Source organism: Onychomys torridus, chromosome 1 (genome assembly GCF_903995425.1).
Source record: "Onychomys torridus chromosome 1, mOncTor1.1, whole genome shotgun sequence".
NCBI lineage: Eukaryota > Metazoa > Chordata > Mammalia > Rodentia > Cricetidae > Onychomys > Onychomys torridus.
Window position 1 is genome coordinate 26,587,288 of NC_050443.1, and position 19,154 is coordinate 26,606,441.

At 42.0% G+C, this 19,154-nt stretch overlaps 1 protein-coding gene across 1 annotated transcript in view; it reads left to right on the forward strand.

The window, feature by feature from the left end:
• Tdrd12 (tudor domain containing 12) overlaps positions 1–19,154 on the forward strand; it is a 67,850-nt gene that overhangs the window by 205 nt on the left and 48,491 nt on the right. The window contains exons 2-4 of the mRNA XM_036207079.1: positions 6,460–6,618; positions 10,847–10,983; positions 12,794–12,913. Of these exons, the coding sequence (XP_036062972.1) occupies positions 6,460–6,618; positions 10,847–10,983; positions 12,794–12,913 (416 nt within the window). The remainder of the gene's footprint in view (positions 1–6,459; positions 6,619–10,846; positions 10,984–12,793; positions 12,914–19,154) is intronic.

The window sequence follows — 19,154 nt, forward strand, 5'->3', positions numbered from 1 at the left end:
GTTCCGGGCCAGCCTGGGCTACATCCTGAGAACTTAGTTCACAGATACCACCTCCCAAAAATTAAATATTCATTGGTGAACTGATCTATTACAATTAAATTTATTATGTAAAATTTGCCTTTGTGACCTTGGTACAGACACTTAATCTAACATATTTGTGTTACCTGTGTGAGAGTGTATGTGCCGTGGTCATGTAGAGGTCAAAGAACAACTGACCTGAAGTCAAGCCTGTTGGCAAGTACCTTTTACTGAACCAGCTTACTGGCCATGCTTCTTCTTCTTCTTCTTCTTTTTTTTTTTTTTGTTTTTGTTTTTGTTTTTTTTTTTTTTGTTTTGTTTTTTTTTTTGAGACAGGGTTTCTCTGTGTAGTTTTGGTGCCTGTCCTGAATCTAGCTCTGTAGTCCAGCCTGGCCTCGAACTCACAGAGTTCCACCTGGCTCTGCCTCCCAAGTGCTGGAATTAAAGGTGTGTGCCACCACCACCTGGCCCTTGCTTATTTTAATTAATTTATTTATTTTAGGGTCTCAATTCTGTAACCTTGATTTGCTTGGTATTCCTTATGTAGACCAACATGGCCTTGAACTTACAGAGATCCACCTGTGGTTGGTTGGCCCTCCAGTGCTGGGATCAAAGTCATGGACTACAACTCCCACCCATCATTAAAAATTTATTTTTCATTTTTTTATTATGTGTCTGTGTCTGGATCTGTGCACATGAGTGCAGGTACCCTCAGAGCTGGAGTTCCAAGCAGTTGTGAGTCACCCGATGTGGGTGATGGGAATGGATGAGAACTGAATTCAGGTCCTCTGCAAGAGTAAGCAACCAGTTTCTCTTAACCAGAGCCATCTGTACAGCCCACCAGGCATCTTTTCACAGGATGATTGGCCACCTGTATTAGGTTCATTGAGAAAATGCCATTTCAGGTCCTCAGTCCATTTTTTTTTCTTTTTTCTTTTTAGTGGTTCAGGTTTATGGTCTGGTTGTTGAGTCTTAGAAGCTCTCTTTACATTCTGAATATCAATCCCTTACCTGAGAAGTATTGCATAAATTTTCACCCCTTTTATGGTGTGCTGGTTATTTACATTTGACCTAACCTAGAGTCATCTGGGAAGAGTGTATCAATTAGGAATTACCTAGGTCAGGTTGGCCTGTGGACGTGAGTGTGTGTGATAGTTTAGGTTGTTAATTGATGTAGGAAGACCCAGCCTACTGCAGGCTTTGGCATTCCCTGGCCTGGCATCCTGGATTGTATAATTAGGAAAGTTAGCTGAGCATAAGCAAGCAAGGATGCACGCGTGTGTTCTCACTCCATTCTTGACTGGATGTGATGACCTAGCTCCTCCTGACTTCTGCCTGCCCTCACTTCCCAGCAGTAGCCAGCCACAGAACAAGCCCTTTCTTTCCTGGCATTGTTTATCACCTCAACAGAAAGGAGACCAAGACATATGGGTTGACTATTTATTGATAGTCTTTCTGGAGGCATAAAATACAGTTTTGATCAGTTCAGTAGTTTATGTTCCCTTTTGTTGCTGTGCCATATCCAAGCAGCCAACGCCAAAAATAATGTGAAGCTTTTGTATTGTTTGCACCTCTGACTTAACAGTCATACATCTCACAGTTAGGACTTTGATGCATTTTGAGTTAGTTTTATTTCTTTTGTACATTTTTTGTGTGTGGGTGCATTCATGTCCATCACAAGGAGGCACATACCATGGCATATGTGAGAAAGTTGTAGAGCTAACTCTCTTCTTCTATGTTCACATAAGTTTTAGAGATCAAACTCAGGTTGCCAGGCTTCCCCAGCAAGTGGCTATCCCTGCTGAGCCATCTTGCCAGCCCCTTGAACTGATTTTTCTATATGGTGCTAATAAGTTCTTTCCATAGCATGAAATATTCAGTTTCCCAATAATACTTTTGGAAAGACTATCATTTCCCCATAAAATGATTTCTGACCTTTGTCAACTATTATTGGACCACATTGTAAAGGATTTAATACTGGGCTTTCTATTTTTCTGGTCTGTATGTCTATGATTAAATAATAGCACCACACTGTTTTGATAATTGTAGCTTTGTAGTAAGTTTTGAAGTCAGGTATGGATCCTTCTAGCTAGTTTGGTTTTGATACAGTGTCTCCAGCTGAGACTGGCTTTTACCTCCTTCAGTAGCCCTCCACCTCAGGATTGCTAGGATTATAGGTATGCATTACCATGGCAGTTTTATGTGGTGCTGGGGATTGAAACTAGGACTTCATGTATAGGTAGGTAAGCATTCTACCAACTGATCTACATCCCCAACACTTTAGCTTTGCTGTTTTTAGAGGTTTGTTGGCTACTTAGGGTCCCTTAAAATTTTGTTTAGAAAAAAAGACATTAGGATTTGATAATAAGAATTGAACCTGTAGTCAGTGTTAGCATCTTAATTTATGAAAACGTTTAATCTTCCAATACACAAGTGTAAATGTATTTCCATGATTTTTTAATTGCTTATTTTTATTTTATGTGCATTGGTGTTTTGCCTGCATGTGTGTCTGTGTGAGAGTGTCTGATCCCCTATACCTGGAGTTACAGACAGTTGTGAGCTGCCATGTGTGTGCTGGGAATTGAACCTGCGTCCTCTGGAAGAGCAGCCAGTGCTCTTAACCGCTCAGCCAGATCTCCAGCCCCTCTTTTTTTTTTTTTTTTTAAGACAATCTCACTCCATAGCCAGACTTACCAAGGACTCACTATGTAGACCAGGCTAGCCCCGAACTTAATGAAACCTGTCTCCCTCCTGAGAGTACCGGGACTAAAGACGTGCTCCGGCTCTCCCTGTATTTTGTGTCTCATAGTTTCATAGTTTCAGTAGTAGTTGTAATATATTTTATAGGATTCTCAGGATTTTCTGTGTAGACAGTCATGCTTATAGAAACTGTCAAGTTTATTTTCAGTCTTCCTACAGTCTTACCTTACAGTATTATCTATCACTCCAGCCAATGTTGACTGAACCACTATTAGATTTTTTTTTTTTCTGTTTTACTTCCTGTCCTTGAAATAGAGATCCCATTTGTAAATACAGCTGGGTGCCATGGCAAACTCTTGTAAGCCTATCATTCAGAAGATGGAGGCTAGCTTGGGCTATGTGACGTTCTGTTTCAAAACCCAAAACACAGCAAAGTCTCATTTCATAACTAAGCTTCTTTAGACACTGTAGCCATCTAGTCCTTAAGTTCTTGAGCATACTGTAAGAGCTACTTCCAAGTCCTTACCAGTTAAGCAACTTGGGTGTCCTCCCTCTCTCTTTCTAGGATAGAGCTCTGGACCTTGAGGTATTAGGCAAGTGCCTACCACTGAGCTATACCCCACTCCTGGGGTCACTGCCTAGTGACTTTTCTTGGCCATGTGTCATGGTTACATTGTTCATTATGCCTATTAACTGGTTTTACTGGACCTTGCTTTGTCCCTTCCTTGTTATATTAAGCATGAAGGTAACTTTTTGCTCTTAATTATTTGACTACAGACTAATCTGCAGTTAACAAAATCAGAATGACTGATATCTTCCCCCCCCCCCAATTATTATAAAATCCCTTCACACATCCAGTCATGGTGGTACACACCTTTAATCCCAGCACTCAGGAGGTAGAGGCAGGTAGATCTTTGTGAGTTTGAGGCCAGCCTCAAACATTGCCAGTTCCAGGCCAGTCACAATACATAGTGAAATCTTGTCTTTAAAAATAATAATAATAGCCAGGCAGCAGTGGTACAGGCCTTTAATCCCAGCACTGGGAGGCAGAGCCAGGCGGATCTCTATGAGTTCCAGGCCAGCCTGGGCTACAGAGCAAGATCCAGAACAAGCACCAAAACAACACAGAGAAACCCTAATAAATAACCAAAATAATTGAATAAATAATAAAATCACACCTTCAGAAGAGTTGAAAAATACTGCATCAAACTTGTATCCCTGCTCTGTGGTGTGCAGGATGTAGAGTTGTGGTATTTTGTTGTTTCTAGTCCCTCTCATCAGGTAGAACATGCATTTGCAAAATCAATGGTGGTTTTAACTGGTGTTTTAAATTCAATTTAACTTTTTCCACTTTCTAGCTTATCTCTAAAAATGATACTTTGTGCAGTTTTTAATTTTTATTTGTATGTGTGGTTGTTTGAATCCATAGGCTCATAGATTTGATTGCTTGGTCACTGGGCATTATTTGAAAAGATTTGAAAACTTCCTTGTTGGAGGAAGTGTCTCAAGAGGTGGGCTTTGAGGTTTTCAAAAGCCTAAGCCAGGCCCACTGGCTCTCTCTTATTGCTTGTAGATCTGGATGTAGAACTCTCAGCTTCTTCTCCAGCACAATGTCTGCCTGCATGGTGCCATACTGATAATGGACTAAACCCCTGAACTGCAAGCCAGAAACAATTAAATGCTGTCATTTTTAAGAGTTGCGTACTCATAGTGTCTCTTCACAGCAACAGAACACTGACTATATGTATCTGGTTTATACCGTGTGTGATGGTGTCCTTGAAGGCTAGAATATGGCATTAGATCATCTGGAACTGGAGCTCCCAGGCTTGAGGTCTGAGAATGAACTCAGGTCCTTTGGAAGGGGAGCAAGTGGTTTTAGCTGCTGCTTTCTCTTCATCTCTTGTTAATTTATTCTGTGCATGTGTGCTCAGCAGCAGGCATGTAGAGGTCAGAGGACAACTTAACAACTTGTGGAAGTTTTCTCCTAATTTTTGGGTTCCAGGGATAAAACCACTTGGGTCTTGGCGGCAGGCACCTTTATGGCAGAGCCATCTCACTGCCCTGATTGTTTTTAAATAATAATGTATAACAAGATAAATTCAGAGAGCTCTGACTTTAATCTTCTACTCCACTATTCCCTTTCCCCAGGTAATAATTTATATTTGTTTGATTTATCTGTTATCCTATTCCATCTTTTGGGGGGGTTGGGGGGAGTAGTGCTGAGAGTGTAGTCCAGAGCATTGCCCATGCTAGTTAAGTGCAATCTACCACTGAACCACACCCCAGCCCCCTGTTGGCTTTCTCTCATTCCTCATCTCCCCTCCTCCCTCTAGCCCTTGAACCCTCTGTGTAACTGTGGATGTTGTTGAACCCCCATCCTCCTCCCTCTGCCTCCTAAGTGCTGGGATTCCAGGTGTGTGCCAACTCCTCTCATTTTATGACATGCTGGAGATTAGAAGAAAATGTCAGACACACTGGGCAAGTGTGTTACCAACTGAGCTCCATCTCCAGCCCCCATTTCTTTTTGAATAAATAATCGAATGTTGACATGCACTGCGTCTTGTGTGACTTTGAACTTAACATAACTGAGGTGAATGGAGAAAGGATAGGTACATAGACACACAGATTGAAAGACTGGGATATGGTGGGCTGTGTGCACTCTGATGGAGCAGCAACAACTACGCAGCCACCGGAACCTCAGTGAGTCACCACGTACAGCAGGGGCATGAAGGGTTGGCTAGTCCAAAAGGAGTCTTGTGCCAGAGCCTACTCGAGTTGCAGCCATCCAGAAGGAGGAAGCTGTGTTTATTAGTGTTTATACACACTGTCGCCATCCACACTCCAACCAGAGGAAGGCTTTGCTGATTCCCATGAGTCTGAGGCATTGGTGTCCATGACATGCCTGTGCCCATGTCAACAATACACATCACTTAGGACTTTATCTGCTCCTTACAGACTCACTCAGAGCTTCCTTGGCTTCCCACACTTACGTTATTTTATTTTGTTTTTGTTTGTTTTGTTTTAAGACAGGATCTGTCTTACATAGCCCTGGCTGTCCTGGAACTCACTCTTTAGACTGGGCTGGCCTCGAACTCACAGAGATCCACCTGCCTCTGCCTCCTGAGTGCTGGGATTAAAGGTGTGCACCACCACTCCCAGCAGATTTTTTCTTTTTTTAAAAAAGGTTATAAATACTATCATGGCTTGCTTATGTATATTTTGAATTATTGGAGATAAGGGCATCTGTTTGCCTTTTGCGGGGGTAGAATTTGAAACAGGAGTTAGACCTATAGTCTAGACTGGTTTTGAACTTGTAATCCCCCTGCCTCAGCCTCCTAAGTACTACTATTATACATGTGTGCTGCCATGCCCAGTATCCTGTTTGGTTTTGAATTGTACACATAAATGAGAATTGCTTGCCTATGCTTTTTTATGTGTTTGGGGATTTTATCTTCAGTCTGACCGTTTTGATTTTTGTTGCCTGTTTTGTTTGTTTGTTTTTTTCAAGACAGGGTGTTACTATGTAGCTTTGGCTGTTCTGGAACCCGCTGTGTAGACCAGGCTGGCATCAAACTCACAAAGATGTACCACCATATCTGCTTCAATCTGACCATTTAAGACAAAGGTGTTTGTCAAGGATTTGTTAGATTCCTTAGCATTAGAAATAGTTACTGTGACTTAAGGTTTTCTATCACATGACTACTGCTAAATCATACATTGTTTTGTCTTAAATTTTTACAGATTGAAGATCCAGGTTGCTTCTGGGTAATTATAAAAGGATGTAGTCATTTTTTAGAACAAGAAGTCGACTATCAAAAACTAAACAGTGCCATGAATGACTTCTATAACAGCATGTGTCAAGACATAGAAATAAAGCCATTGATGCTGGAAGAAGGGCAGGTACGTGCTGCCTTCTGTTGTCATTAGGCTTAAGTGTGCTTTGAGGTCAGAGTTCAAAGCAGCAAAAGTGCAGAGTGTTCTCTCCCGAGATGGTGAAAGCCTTGGGATGGTCAGCAGCTCCTGGCCTCGCTGCTGCTAGTTTACTTTGCCCATGCTAGAACCTAGTCTTGGAAGAGGATGGTTGGGCAAGGTTCTCCAACCGTGTGGGCTCCAGGATCAAACTCCATTGGCCTTGCAGCAGGGACCTTCACTGGCAGAGCTATCTCACCGCCTGACTGTAAAAGCATGTGGTCTATCTTCCTGGGGCTGGAAGCCAGAATATTCTAGACCCAGCATATACTGGAGAGTCTTCAGCAAACAGGACATGGGATTTTAGTTAGTGCTGGTGCCACTTTTGTTTCCTCCTCCTCCTCCTCCCTCTTCTTCTTCCTCTTCCTCTTCCTCTTCCTCTTCTTCTTCTTCTTCTGCTGCTGCTGCTGCTGCTGCTGTTATAGTTGTTGTTTTTGTTACTCAGGCTTTGGACAACTTGTGTTATTTTATTCTACTTGTTCCATGTTGTGGCTCTTCTGTGTTCTTACAACATAAACTCCATCGTCCACAGTCTCTCATCAGGCCTTTTTCAGGAGAGTGGGCTTTTACAATAGTGTGACATTAAGAGATTTATAAGCTTGTTTTGAGAAAAAACTAGAAAATATTTGTGTGTGCCCCCCCCCCATTATCACTATAACATGATGTATTCTTTTTCTTTTTTCTTTTTTTGGTTTTCCGAGACAGGGTTTCTCTGTGTAGTTTTGCGCCTTTCCTGGAACTTGCTTTGTAGACCAGGCTGGCCTCGAACTCACAGAGATCCACCTGGCTCTGCCTCCCAAGTGCTGGGATTAAAGGCATGCGCCACCACCGCCTGGTGTGAGACCTTGTCTTAGAAAAACAAGAAGATATGAGTATCACAGAGCAAGAACTGGTGGTGCGGGTCTATAATCCTCGCTGCTTGGGAGGCAGAAGCAGATCTCAAGTTCAGGACCAGCCTGGGCTACATAGTTCCAAGTCAGCCTGGCCTGAAGAACTTAGACTCTGTGTTTTGTTTGTTTGTTTGTTTGTTTGTTTGTTTGTTTTCTACTGAGACAAGTACCTACTATGTAGCCCTGGCTGGCCTGGAACTCACAAGGTAGGCCAGGTTGGCCTCAAATTCACTCCGCCTGCCTCTGCCTCCCGAGTGCTAGGATTAAAGGCATGAGCAACCAATGCCTGGCTAATGATGTATTATTTTTCATGTAACACTAAATGTTAGCTTGAAAAATGAAAGTAGTCAGCTGGTCTTTTGTGGTGTGTGTGCATGTGCATCTGTCTGTGTATTTCAGGTGCCTGTTTCCTCTTTAAACCCTCCCCTTTGTCCTCTATATTTCATGTAGACTGATAGCATAATGAAATAAATAGATTTGATCTCTCTTTCCCTCAGTAGTATTTATGTCATGAACTTTCTATTGGATTAATTTGGGAGATAAGGCTATGTTGGGAGGTTGCTCGTGGACTGAGATTGTGACAGCCTGGTCTCACCCTTGACATTACCATCAGTGGCTGTCACTGCCTAGATCAGCTCTTAGATTTGTGTTTTGACATAAGATTTTTCTCAGTCTCTCTGCATTCTAGGTTAGGATTCATAAAGCCAAAAGTAGAATTTTCCCTCCTTTGTTAACTAATAATATATGAGATAGTTAGCTGGGTGTGTTTACTTCCTTTGTTAACTAATAAAGTATGAGATAGTTGGCTGGGTGTGTTTCCCTCCATTGTTAACTAATAAAGTATGAGATAATTGGCTGGGTGTGGTGGCACTTGGGGGAGGCAGAGGCAGGCAGATCTCTGTGAGGTCCAGGCCAGAGAGCCAGTGCTGGGTAGAGAGACCCAGTCTCAACAACAACAACCAAAACAGAAAATAAAGAAACAATTTGTAGTCTAAACACTTAATGATTTTTTAAAATTTATGTATGAGTGCTGTATCTGCACGTACAACTTTATGCCAGAAGAGAGCACCAGATCTCACTACAGATGGTTGTGAGCCACTATGTGGATGCTGAGAATTGAACTCAGGACCTCTGGAAGAGCAGTCGGTGCTCTTAACCGCTGAGCCATCTCTCCAGCACCCTTACAAATGATTCTTATTCTTACAATTTTTAATCTTAGTGATTGGTGCCCTGTTATCCAGTATTCAGTCTTTTCTGTTTATTTACTCAATTTTTATTTTGTACTAGTGATGGAACCCAGAGCTTCATGCATGTCTCTGAACTGCAGCCCAGCCTCCTTGCACTTTATAGTACCATTTTCATCCTTGTGTCTCTGAACTGTAGCCCAGCCCCCTGCACTTTATTACTACCATTTTCATCCTTGTGGCTTTCTTTTTTAAAAGCTAGTGTGTCTGTCAGATGCCCTTAATCCAGGGGCTTTGGTGCTGCTTCCCCAGAAGGAGCATGCTTCTGTAAGCTGCTTTTCTGCATGTGGGCCGACAAAAGATAGGGCATCAGGCAGCATGTAAGAGTGCAGTTTGCGCATGGCTCAAGACCATGGTAACCGTACAGCATCCTGGGCATTTCACATCCATGAAATAGGAATGGGACCCCTGCTCTAGGCGCTGCCTTCTTGTGTTCCCTCTTTCTCAAAGAGGCATGAAGAAGAAGACATTTTTTATAGGGAGGTTGTCACCACCATAAAGGTGTGTTTTGAATAACAGGGATTGAAGCAGTGTTTCTGTATATAGATACACTACCGAGCTACATCCTGTTCATTATATGTAATCAGTGTTATACTTGATAGATTGCTGTAGAATTAGTGTTTCAAAATCTGCTGACTGTGGACGTTAACTGTGCAACATATCCCACAAGTGTCTTTGATTTTGGCATTCAGTAGAAGTTGCCCTCATTCTTTGCCAGAATTCTCTCCAGCTACTGCCTGGTGGGGCCCTGTGGTCCAGTAAGAATCATCAGGGTGGTTCCTTTAAGAGCAGCTGCAGGCATTCAGCCAGTAGTTTTTGAAGTCCTAGTATATGGCAGGCAATGTTGTTGGGCCTGCCAACAGTCAGCTGGGTAGCTGGGTAGAGGCGTGTGGATTCTAGAGACAATCAAGAAGACAGAAAAGAGTCCAGAGGTCTGCCAGTCAATGGCGGACAGCCCCGAGTTGATTTCCCAGCCAGCTTATACACAGTCTTGAAGGACAGAGGTAGAACAATGCACAGCCCAGGCATTCAACCTCTATCTATCCTGCCTTGCGTCAAGGAGCAGGCAGTTTCTTTTGCTATCTCAATGTACCTCCGGCTGGCATCAGCAGCCTGCATCTGGTTAGATAGTGTGTTGCTTCCTGTGCTGGCTAATCAGGACTTCCTCACAGCCCTTCAAGGAGACTCTTTAGCTAATCAGGACTTTCTCACAGCCCTGGAACAAGCAAGCTTGGACTCTATTGACTCAGAATAGACCAGATTCAGACTGGGAAACTGAGTCAGTTGTGGGCTCCCACACAATGTATATTGCCCAAACAAACCCCAGAAGACAGTTCATATGGTCGTAAAGCCAGAAACTGTTTATGCCAGACAAAAATAGATACTAAAGTGTGTGAGGCCATGGGGAAAAGGAACCAGGGGTTGAAGTTTCTGACCATCATTCGCAGGCTCTGTTTTCTGGCTGAGAAGAGAACAGTGCATTTTAACTTGCATGTTGTAGAGACAGCCTGGCTAAGGAGCTCCCCTGCTGAGACTGTTGGAGACCTGAGTTACTGCGGAACTTAATTTACAAAGACACTGGCAACAGTAATGAAGTAACATCACCATGACAATATCCTATAATAAAAATCTGCTCTAGGGCTATTTTTAGGTGAAATGGAGGTTATTTGAACCAAGTGCTTCAGTCCTGTGACAGCTGGCCTGACGTCCAAGACAGGATGACGTCTAAGTGATTAAGAGGCTGGTACTGTTTACATAGTATGTGCTGGGCAAGTGAGCAATTGATGTTCTAGGCTCAATGGAGCAAGATGGTATAAGAATTCCTTATGCGACTTGAAGCAGAGGATAATTAAAGTTATGGATTGTTTACTTCTGGAACTTTCACTAATCTTTTCAGATTGTAGTTAACTGAAAGGGACCACTGCAGTAAGAAGACATTTCCTGAACTTGTGTCCCGGGGCACTGGTCCCTGGGGCTCTGGCCTGTGATGGCCTCATAGTGACGAAGGTCTGTTTTCATTTGCAGGTGTGTGTGGTGTACTGTCAGGAGCTGAAATGCTGGTGCAGGGCTGTGATTAAGTCCATCATCTCTTCTGCAGACCATTACCTGGCAGAGTGTTTCCTTGTGGATTTTGCCAAGTCTATCCCAGTAAAATCTAAAAAGTACATATGTGTTCATTTTGCCTTATATGCCTTAAGGAGACAAATGGCAGTTTTACAGGAAAATGTCAATAAAGGAAGCACATTTAATTCTTGTTTTAAAAAAATATGTGTTTTAATTATGTGTACATGTGTATTGTATTGTGTGTGTGTGTGTGTGTGTGTGTGTGAGAGAGAGAGAGAGAGAGAGAGAGAGAGAGAGAGAGAGAGAAAGAAAGACCATTGGATCCTTGGAGCTGGAGTTAAAGCAGCTGTGAGCCACCTGATGTGGATGGATAGGACCAAATTCAGGACGTCTGCCGTGGCAGCATATGTTCTTAACTGCTAAGTTATCATTCCAACAAAAACAATGTCAATTTTTAAAGTAAGGAGAGGCTCAGGAGCACAAGTTGTCAGAATGGGGCTCAGAGGTGGCTTCTGATCTGAAAGCATAAGGCAAGCCTTTCTCTGCATCTTTTGGTGCCTGTCAACTGCTGTCTGGTCTGTTCCATTAGCTTGTTCATTGTCACTGGAGGTCTTAGAGGGAGATGGGCTCAGGAATGATGCTGCCAAGAGGTAGAAACTTTTTGTCTCATAGAGGAAAAGGATTCAGACATACCACTGTTAGGGTACCCAGGACAAAGTATGTAAGCATACGTTCTTGGTTATCTGGCATAACACAGAGGGCAGGACACAGGAGCCAGCTGTCCATTGCGCAGACCGCTCCAATTCTGGGGCTGAGTGTTATGGTTTACTCGAGCTGATAGGCCAGTCTTTGTACTTGTGCCAACCTTTCCAGTTCCCTTCCCAGTTAAGTAAGTATAGGACCCTTCTTCCTGTGCATAAGACATGGTACAGAGTAGGCTGCAGTTACATGTGGCAAATGGGACATTAAGGTTTCAAGAGAGTACAGGAAGAAGCAGCTTGTGTCTACAGCTTTACAATTTCAACTTTTTTTTTTTTTAGGACAAGAGAATTACATGATGAAAGAGTCCAGGAAGAAGTTCAGTACAGCCACCATTTTCTAACCTTTCCTAGATAACAAGCCTGTGTAGTTGCCCATGGAGGGAATGGTGGGGACCTAGGAAGAGAGCCAGTTGATATTTAAATGTGATAGGTTAAAGTGACCTGTAGTTTGCCTGAAGAAAAATAGTGTAATTTATCAAATCTTAGTCCTCTAGCTCTTGTGACAACATCTGCCTGTTTACAGGAACTTCTGTGTGACTCTGACATGTTGTATGTGTTGGGGTTGATATTTAAGCCACAGTACACATATGGAGGTTAGAGGACAGCTTATAGGGGTCAGTCCTCTTCCTTCCCTTCTGAGCCCCATGTGGGTGTCTTCAGAGGTCAGACTCAGTCATCAGGCTTGGTGGCACTTCACCTGCCTGAATTTGGTGTTTCAAAATCTTAAATAGCAGGCATGGTGATTCTGACACATGCCTGTAATCCTAGCACTTGGATATGGAAGCAGGCCCATCTGAACTAGGTGAGACTTTATCTAAAAGAATAAAAATAAAATTTCAAATAGACTTCTTCCCAGGTTCAGTATTTCTCACTATCTGTCACCTCATCAGATACAGTTTTTGCTGTGCCATGAAGTTTTAATAACATAGATTATGTAGAATATGTAGACCTTTATACATAAAACTTAAGCTGTCTTTTGCTCCATCGGGAACAGCTTATGGCCAGATGTCTCTAAGCATTGTAGCTATATCAGGAAAAGGAGTAATTGTTTTCTATCTAGAGATACTAATTATATAAGTGTGCTTTAAATGAATTTATTATGTGTGATTTTTACTTATAATAAAATTATTTGTATTTTACCTTTAAGCATCCGAGTTGCAGTAGAATCCTTTATGCAGCTTCCTTATAGAGCAAAAAAATTCAGACTTTACTGTACCAAACCTGTGACATTGCACATTGACTTCTGTGAAGACAGTGCTGAAATTGTGTAAGTACAGCTTTTTTTGAAAGCTTAAAATATTTGCACCCCTTTCATTTTTGTGTTTCCATCATTTGTTATAAAGAGCACAATCAGAAAGTAAAATCTAGTTAATTAAAAATTGATTCCATTTGCGTGCAGGGTTGGGCGAACAGACCTGTAATACCATGGTGTGCCATTGTGAAGTCAGTGTTCCCTCCAGATTAAATCTCCCCTGAGATGATCTGACATAAGACAGTCTGACCAAATAAGGGGATAGGATCTGATGTCTTGGTTATCTTAGAAATAAAAGACAATGACCTGTCACACAAAACACTGCAGTTTTTTAATTCTCCTTCCTAGTAAGCAGCATGGGAAATGAGATGAAAAGGTTGTGAAGTATCCTGAAAGAATTTGTGTGGATTTCAGGGTGTTTGGGTGTAAGGACAATGTTGGTTTCCCTTCCTTCCTTCCTTCCTTCCTCCTCCCTCCCTCCCTCCCTCCCTCCCTCCCTCCCTCCCTTCCTTCCTTCTTTCTTCTTCAAACAAAATGAGTAAAATGGCTGTTCTAATGCACAGGTTTTGTATGTGGGGACTCTCCAGTTACTTTCCTGTTTCTTTGTATTTTGAGTGGATTTGGATACTACTTAGGTTCATTTAGCAGCAAGGTGAGTTATAAGTTGCTTTACTTCTAGGAATTTTTCCTAAAAACAGGGAAATCAGGATGGTTGTGATAATGAAAAAAGTGTAATGAGCTGGGTGTGATGGTGTCTATCTGTAATTCACATACTCAAGGCTGATGTGAGAGGACGGGCTGCTTGTTGACCTGGTGGTACTGTGAGATTTGGTCTCAAAAACAAGCAGAAACAATACAAAACATAAGTAAGTTCTGATAACTGCAATAGTGAAAGTGAGTGTTTTCCATTTTTATCTTTTTTTTCTTGTGAGAAATTTATAATGAGACTTCATTAGCAAATTTTTCCCCAAGTGTTCCCCCAACATAAACCAAACTGCTTTGAGAATGACCAAGCCTCCCTGAAAATATTTTCCCCTTTTACTGAAAATATTTTTTCTCATATAATATATCCTGATTACGGTTTCTCAGTTCTTCCCCTCATCCCCTCCTGTCCCAGTCCACTCCCTTTCTATTTCTCATTAGAAAACAGGATTTTGAGAGCTAATATTAAATATATAACAAAATAAAATAGAATAACATAAAACAAAAACTGCCACATCAGAGTTGGACAGGACAAACCAACAGAAGGAAAAGAGCCCAGGAAAAGGCACAGGAAGCAGAGTTCACTTGTTCCCACACTCAGGAATCCCATAAAAACCTTAAACTGGAAGCCAGAATGTATATGCAAAGGACCTGGTGCAGACCCCTTGCAGGCTGTGTGCATGCTGCCTTAGTCTCTTGAGTTCATATGTACATTGGTCACAGTAACTTAGAGGGCCTTATTTTCTTGGTGTCCTCTATTCCCTCTGGCTCTTTACCCTCTTTCTGCCTCCTCTTCCTCAGGGTTCCCTGAACTTTCAGGGGAGGGATTTGATAGTTATCCCATTTAGGGCTGTGTGTTCCAAGGTCTGTCACTTTCTGCATCTGTGGCTTTGGGTTACTATTTGTTCCTTCTGCTGCAGGAAGAAGCTTCTCTGATGGCTAGCCAAGGCACTGATCTATGTGTTGTTTGTTTTTCTTTTGTGGGGGACCTACCACCCAGCTCCCAAATAAATCATAATGGAGGCTTATTATTACTTACAAATGCCATACCTTAGCTTGGCTTGTTTCTTGCAAGCTTTCCTTAACTGCTGGACCTGGTTCATCTTTGACAGCCCACTGTTGTTATTTGCTTTTTGCTCTTTTGTGGGGGGGCTGCCACCTAGCTCCCAAATAAATGGTACATAGATGAATTCTTACTTATGAATGCCCAGCCTTAGCTTGGCTTAGTTTCTAGCCAGCATTTCTTAACTTATATTATCCTGTCTACCTTTTGCCTCTCAGCTTTTCCTGTTCTCTTACTTCTGTAAATCTTACTCTTACTCCGTGGCTTGCTGTGGAGCTGGGTGGCTGGCCCCTGATGTCCTCCTCCTTCTCTGGCTACTTCTTTGATCTTTTTTCCTCCCAGATTTCTCCCTCTATATATCCTATCTGCCTGCCAACCCCACCTATCCTTTCTCCTTCCTTGCTATTGACCATTCAGCTCTTTATTAGACCATCAGGGTTTTTTTTTGATAGGCACAGTAACACAGCTTCACAGATGCAACATAAACAAATGCAACATAAACAAAAGTAACATTCAAGCCACTTGATAGTCCCCTCCCAGGGTCTGGGAAGAATCTACAACCAGCTGATAATTAATCTTTGATGAAAAGGAATGAATCTGTGTACACGAAACTCCTTAGTCCATGCACTTTATTAATCTGCCAGGTTCTCTCTTTATAAACTTCTATTCTGCTCTCATTTTTAGCTCCTCTCTTGCCTGGTTTCTCTCTACACTTATCTGCGGTCCCCTCTAGGTTCTATCTAAATTCCTTCATCTTAGTTCTGCCCCTTCTAGGTTCTTATCCATCTAGTTCTTTCCCATATCAGCTCCTCTCCCATCTCCTCCTTTCTCATCTGTTCTTCCTCATCTGGCTCTTCCTCATCTTCCATCTCGTTCCTCTAGTATTTTCTTTAGTACTCTCTTCTAGTCCTTCAATCTAGTTCTTCCCTGTCTCAGTTTGTTCCTCTTTAGTTCTTACCCATCTAGTTCTTCCATTCTCCTTTCTCTTCTCTGCCTCCTTATTTTCCCCACCCTCTATGTTCCTCCTAAGACTCCTAGGAATCCAGTTATAAACCCAAGCTATAGCAATCCCCTGGTCAAGCAAAGTCACCAGGCTTGAATTCTACTGGGTCATAAAGGCAGGTAAGAATTTTCCTCAGGCAGTGACCACCAGGCTTTCTTCTACAATCCAAAATGGGAGTGGTAAAAGAGTAGGTCAACTGAGTGCTAATGACCAGTTAGTATATGAAAAAGGGGATCTATGTGCTCAGTCTACATTCTCAGAAGTGGTTAGGTAAGAAGTTAGGGGTCAGCTGGGTGGTGGTGGCTAATCCCAGCACTGGGGAGGCAGAGCCAGGTGGATCTCTGTGAGTTCGAGGCCAGCCGGGCTACCAACTGAGTTTCAGGAAAGGCGCAAAGCTACGTAGAGAAACCCTGTCTCGAAAAACAACAAAAAAAAAAGTTGTTAGGGGTCGGCCAGGCGGTGGTGGTACACGCCTGTAATCCCAGCACTCAGGAGGCAGAGGCAGGTGGATCTTGTGATTTTGAGGCCAGCCTGGTCTACAGAGCTAGTCCAGGACAGGCTCCAAAGCTACAGAGAAACCCTGTCTCAAAAAAACAAAACAAAACAAAACAAAGTTAGGGGTCTATAAAGTTAGTAAGACTGTAAGAAAGGAGGGTCTGAGCTAAATTGTGTAAAGCTATTAAGTTCCACCTGACCTAGGCAGTGTCTCCTTGTGGAATTTACCTTAAATCAGTAGACTAGCATATGGTGGTCTGGACTTGTTATTTCAAGGACTTGTTAGTCCTTGAAAGTGGCTAAGGGAGATACCTGATTCCAGTGCTAAAGGGGGAGAAACAGATGGGCTTGGGGGAAGGAAGCCTTTCCTGAGGCTGTTCTCCAAATACCTTGAATGTATATGTCCAGAGAGTGATTGGTCCACACTGTTAGCACTTCTTCGGGAAAAGTCAATTGGGAAAAACTATGAAGGCACACATGATTTTCCTAACAGAAGACAGCTGATATATAACAAGCCTAATAACACCAAAAGCTCCTTGGAATTTGGCTTCCTCTGAAGGAATTCCTTGATTCTTTCAGGTAGTGGCTTTGCTATAATCAGCTGAGTTCATATAATATATATATTCCTTGTGGCCCATAGAATAACATACCTTAAAATAATATCTATGAGTAGAGCAGATGTCATCTTGTTGATACCTTTAAACAATAACAAAATCAGTAGTTTTTGGTTTTATCCTAGGTCCCTCAGCTATCTAGGCTCTGGTTCTTGGTCACCCAAGCAGTGTCAGGTATGGGATCCATTTCATGGAGTGGGCTTTATGTCAAATCAGATATTGGTTGGTTATTCCCACAAGCTTTGTGCCACTGTTATCCTAGCATAACTTGAAGGCAAGACACCATTGTAGATCCAAGGGTTTGTGTTTACATTTCTCTTTGGCAGTGCACAGAGTACTTTCCTATCCCAAAGACACTAGAATGTCGAGGTGAAGGCACCAGTGTGTAGGCACCAGCTTTCCATGTTCAGTGAGTTGTGTAGATATGATCTTCAGCAATGCAGCCTTTCTGTCAGGTTGTGGAGAGCAACCTATAGTCTGGCCAGCAGCCCGAGTTGTTTGAGGATTCACATGGGACTCCTTTGGCCAACAACTCAAATGTAACCCAGTCCTAGTAATGGAAGCTTCATTTGGTGACAAGAGATGGCTAGTTGGGACCTTGTCTCCCCCATTACTTGGTGGTTTCACTTAGATTACATTCATTATATATTTTAGGAGGTTTCTGCTATATTATGTTTCCATACTTAATTCTAGCAGTTTCATCCCCACTTGATCCTCCCATTCCAGCCCCCACATCCATCCATAACTCTATTTCCCTTTCCTAAAGAGATCTATCTGTTCCTAACTTTATACCTAACTCTATGATTCTACAGACAGTAGCTTGGTTATCATTGACTTAACAGCTAATGCCCTCATATAAGTAAATACACACCATATTTGTCTTTCTGTGTCAGGGTTACTTCACTCAGGATGATTTTTTTTCCAGCTTTGTCCATTTACCTGCATATTTCATGATGCCATTTTTCTAATGGCTAAATAAAAATACTCCATTGTGTTATTATACCACGTTTTAAAATGTGGTATATTATCTGTTTCTTTATTCATTTGTCAAATGAATTTATACAAATTTATACAGCCACTAGGGCAGATCAACCCTGAGGTAGATCCTGAGGAACCGCCACACTGGTGTCCATAGTGGCTGTACACATTTGCACTCCTACCAGCAATGGGTGAGTGTCCCCTTCTCCACATCCTTGCCAGCATGTGCTGTCACTTCTTTTCTTGATCTTGGCCATTCTGATGGGTATAAGATGAAATCTCAAAGCAGTTTTGATTTGCATTTCCCTTCTCAGCAATTCGAATTTTCTCTTTTGAGAATTCTCTGTTTAGCTATGTACCCCATGTTTTGGTTGTTTCTTGATACCTAGCTGTGGTGGTTTAAATGAGAATGGCCTCTAAAGGCTCATAGATTTAAATACGTAGTCACTAGGGTGAAAGGATTAGGAGGAAGAAGTGTGTCCCTGGGCTTTGTAGTCTCTTTGTTGCTTCTGCCTGCAGATCATTTGGTAGAACTCTCAGCTACTTCTCCAGCACCAAGTGTGCTGCCATGCTTCCTGCCATGATGATAATAAACTAAACCTCTGAAACTGTAAGGCTCCCAATTAAACACTTTCTTCTACAAGAGTTGTGGTCATGTTGTCTCTTCACAGCAATAGAACAGTGTCTGGTTTTTTTAGTTCTTTATATATTTTGATATTAGCCCTCTATCAGATGTGTAGTGGGTAAAAAATATTTTGTATTCAATTTATTGCTGAGTGATTATCAGTTGTTGGAGTTCCCAGTGGAATTTTAAAAGGGCCACTTACATATATTATCATATCATTTGTAAATAAGGATACTTGGATGTCTTCCTTTCCAGCTTGTATCTTCTTGATCTCCTTCAGTTGTCTTATTGTTCTAGCTAAGACTTCAAGTTCTACATTAAGTAGGTATGGAGAGAGTGGACAACCTTGTCTTGTGCCTGATTGTAATGGAATTGCTTTGAGTTTCTCTCCATTTAAGTTGATGTTGGCTATAGGCAGGCTGTAACTGCCTTTATTATGTTGAGGTCTGTCCCTTGTATCCCTAATCTCTCCAGGACTTTTATCATGAAGGAATACTGGATTTTGTCAAAGGCCTTTTTCTGCATCTAATGAGATGATCATGTGGTTTTTTTCTTCCAGTTTGTTTATATGTTGGATTACATTAACAGATTTTCATATGCTCAACCATCTCTGCATCTCTGGGATGAAGCCTACTTGATCATGATGAATGATCTTTTTGATGGACTCAGTTTGCAAGTATTTTGTTAACATTTTTTGCATCTATATTAATAAGGGAAATTGGTCTGTAATCCTTTTTCTTTGCTGGATCTTTACGTGGTTTAGGTATCAGGGTGAC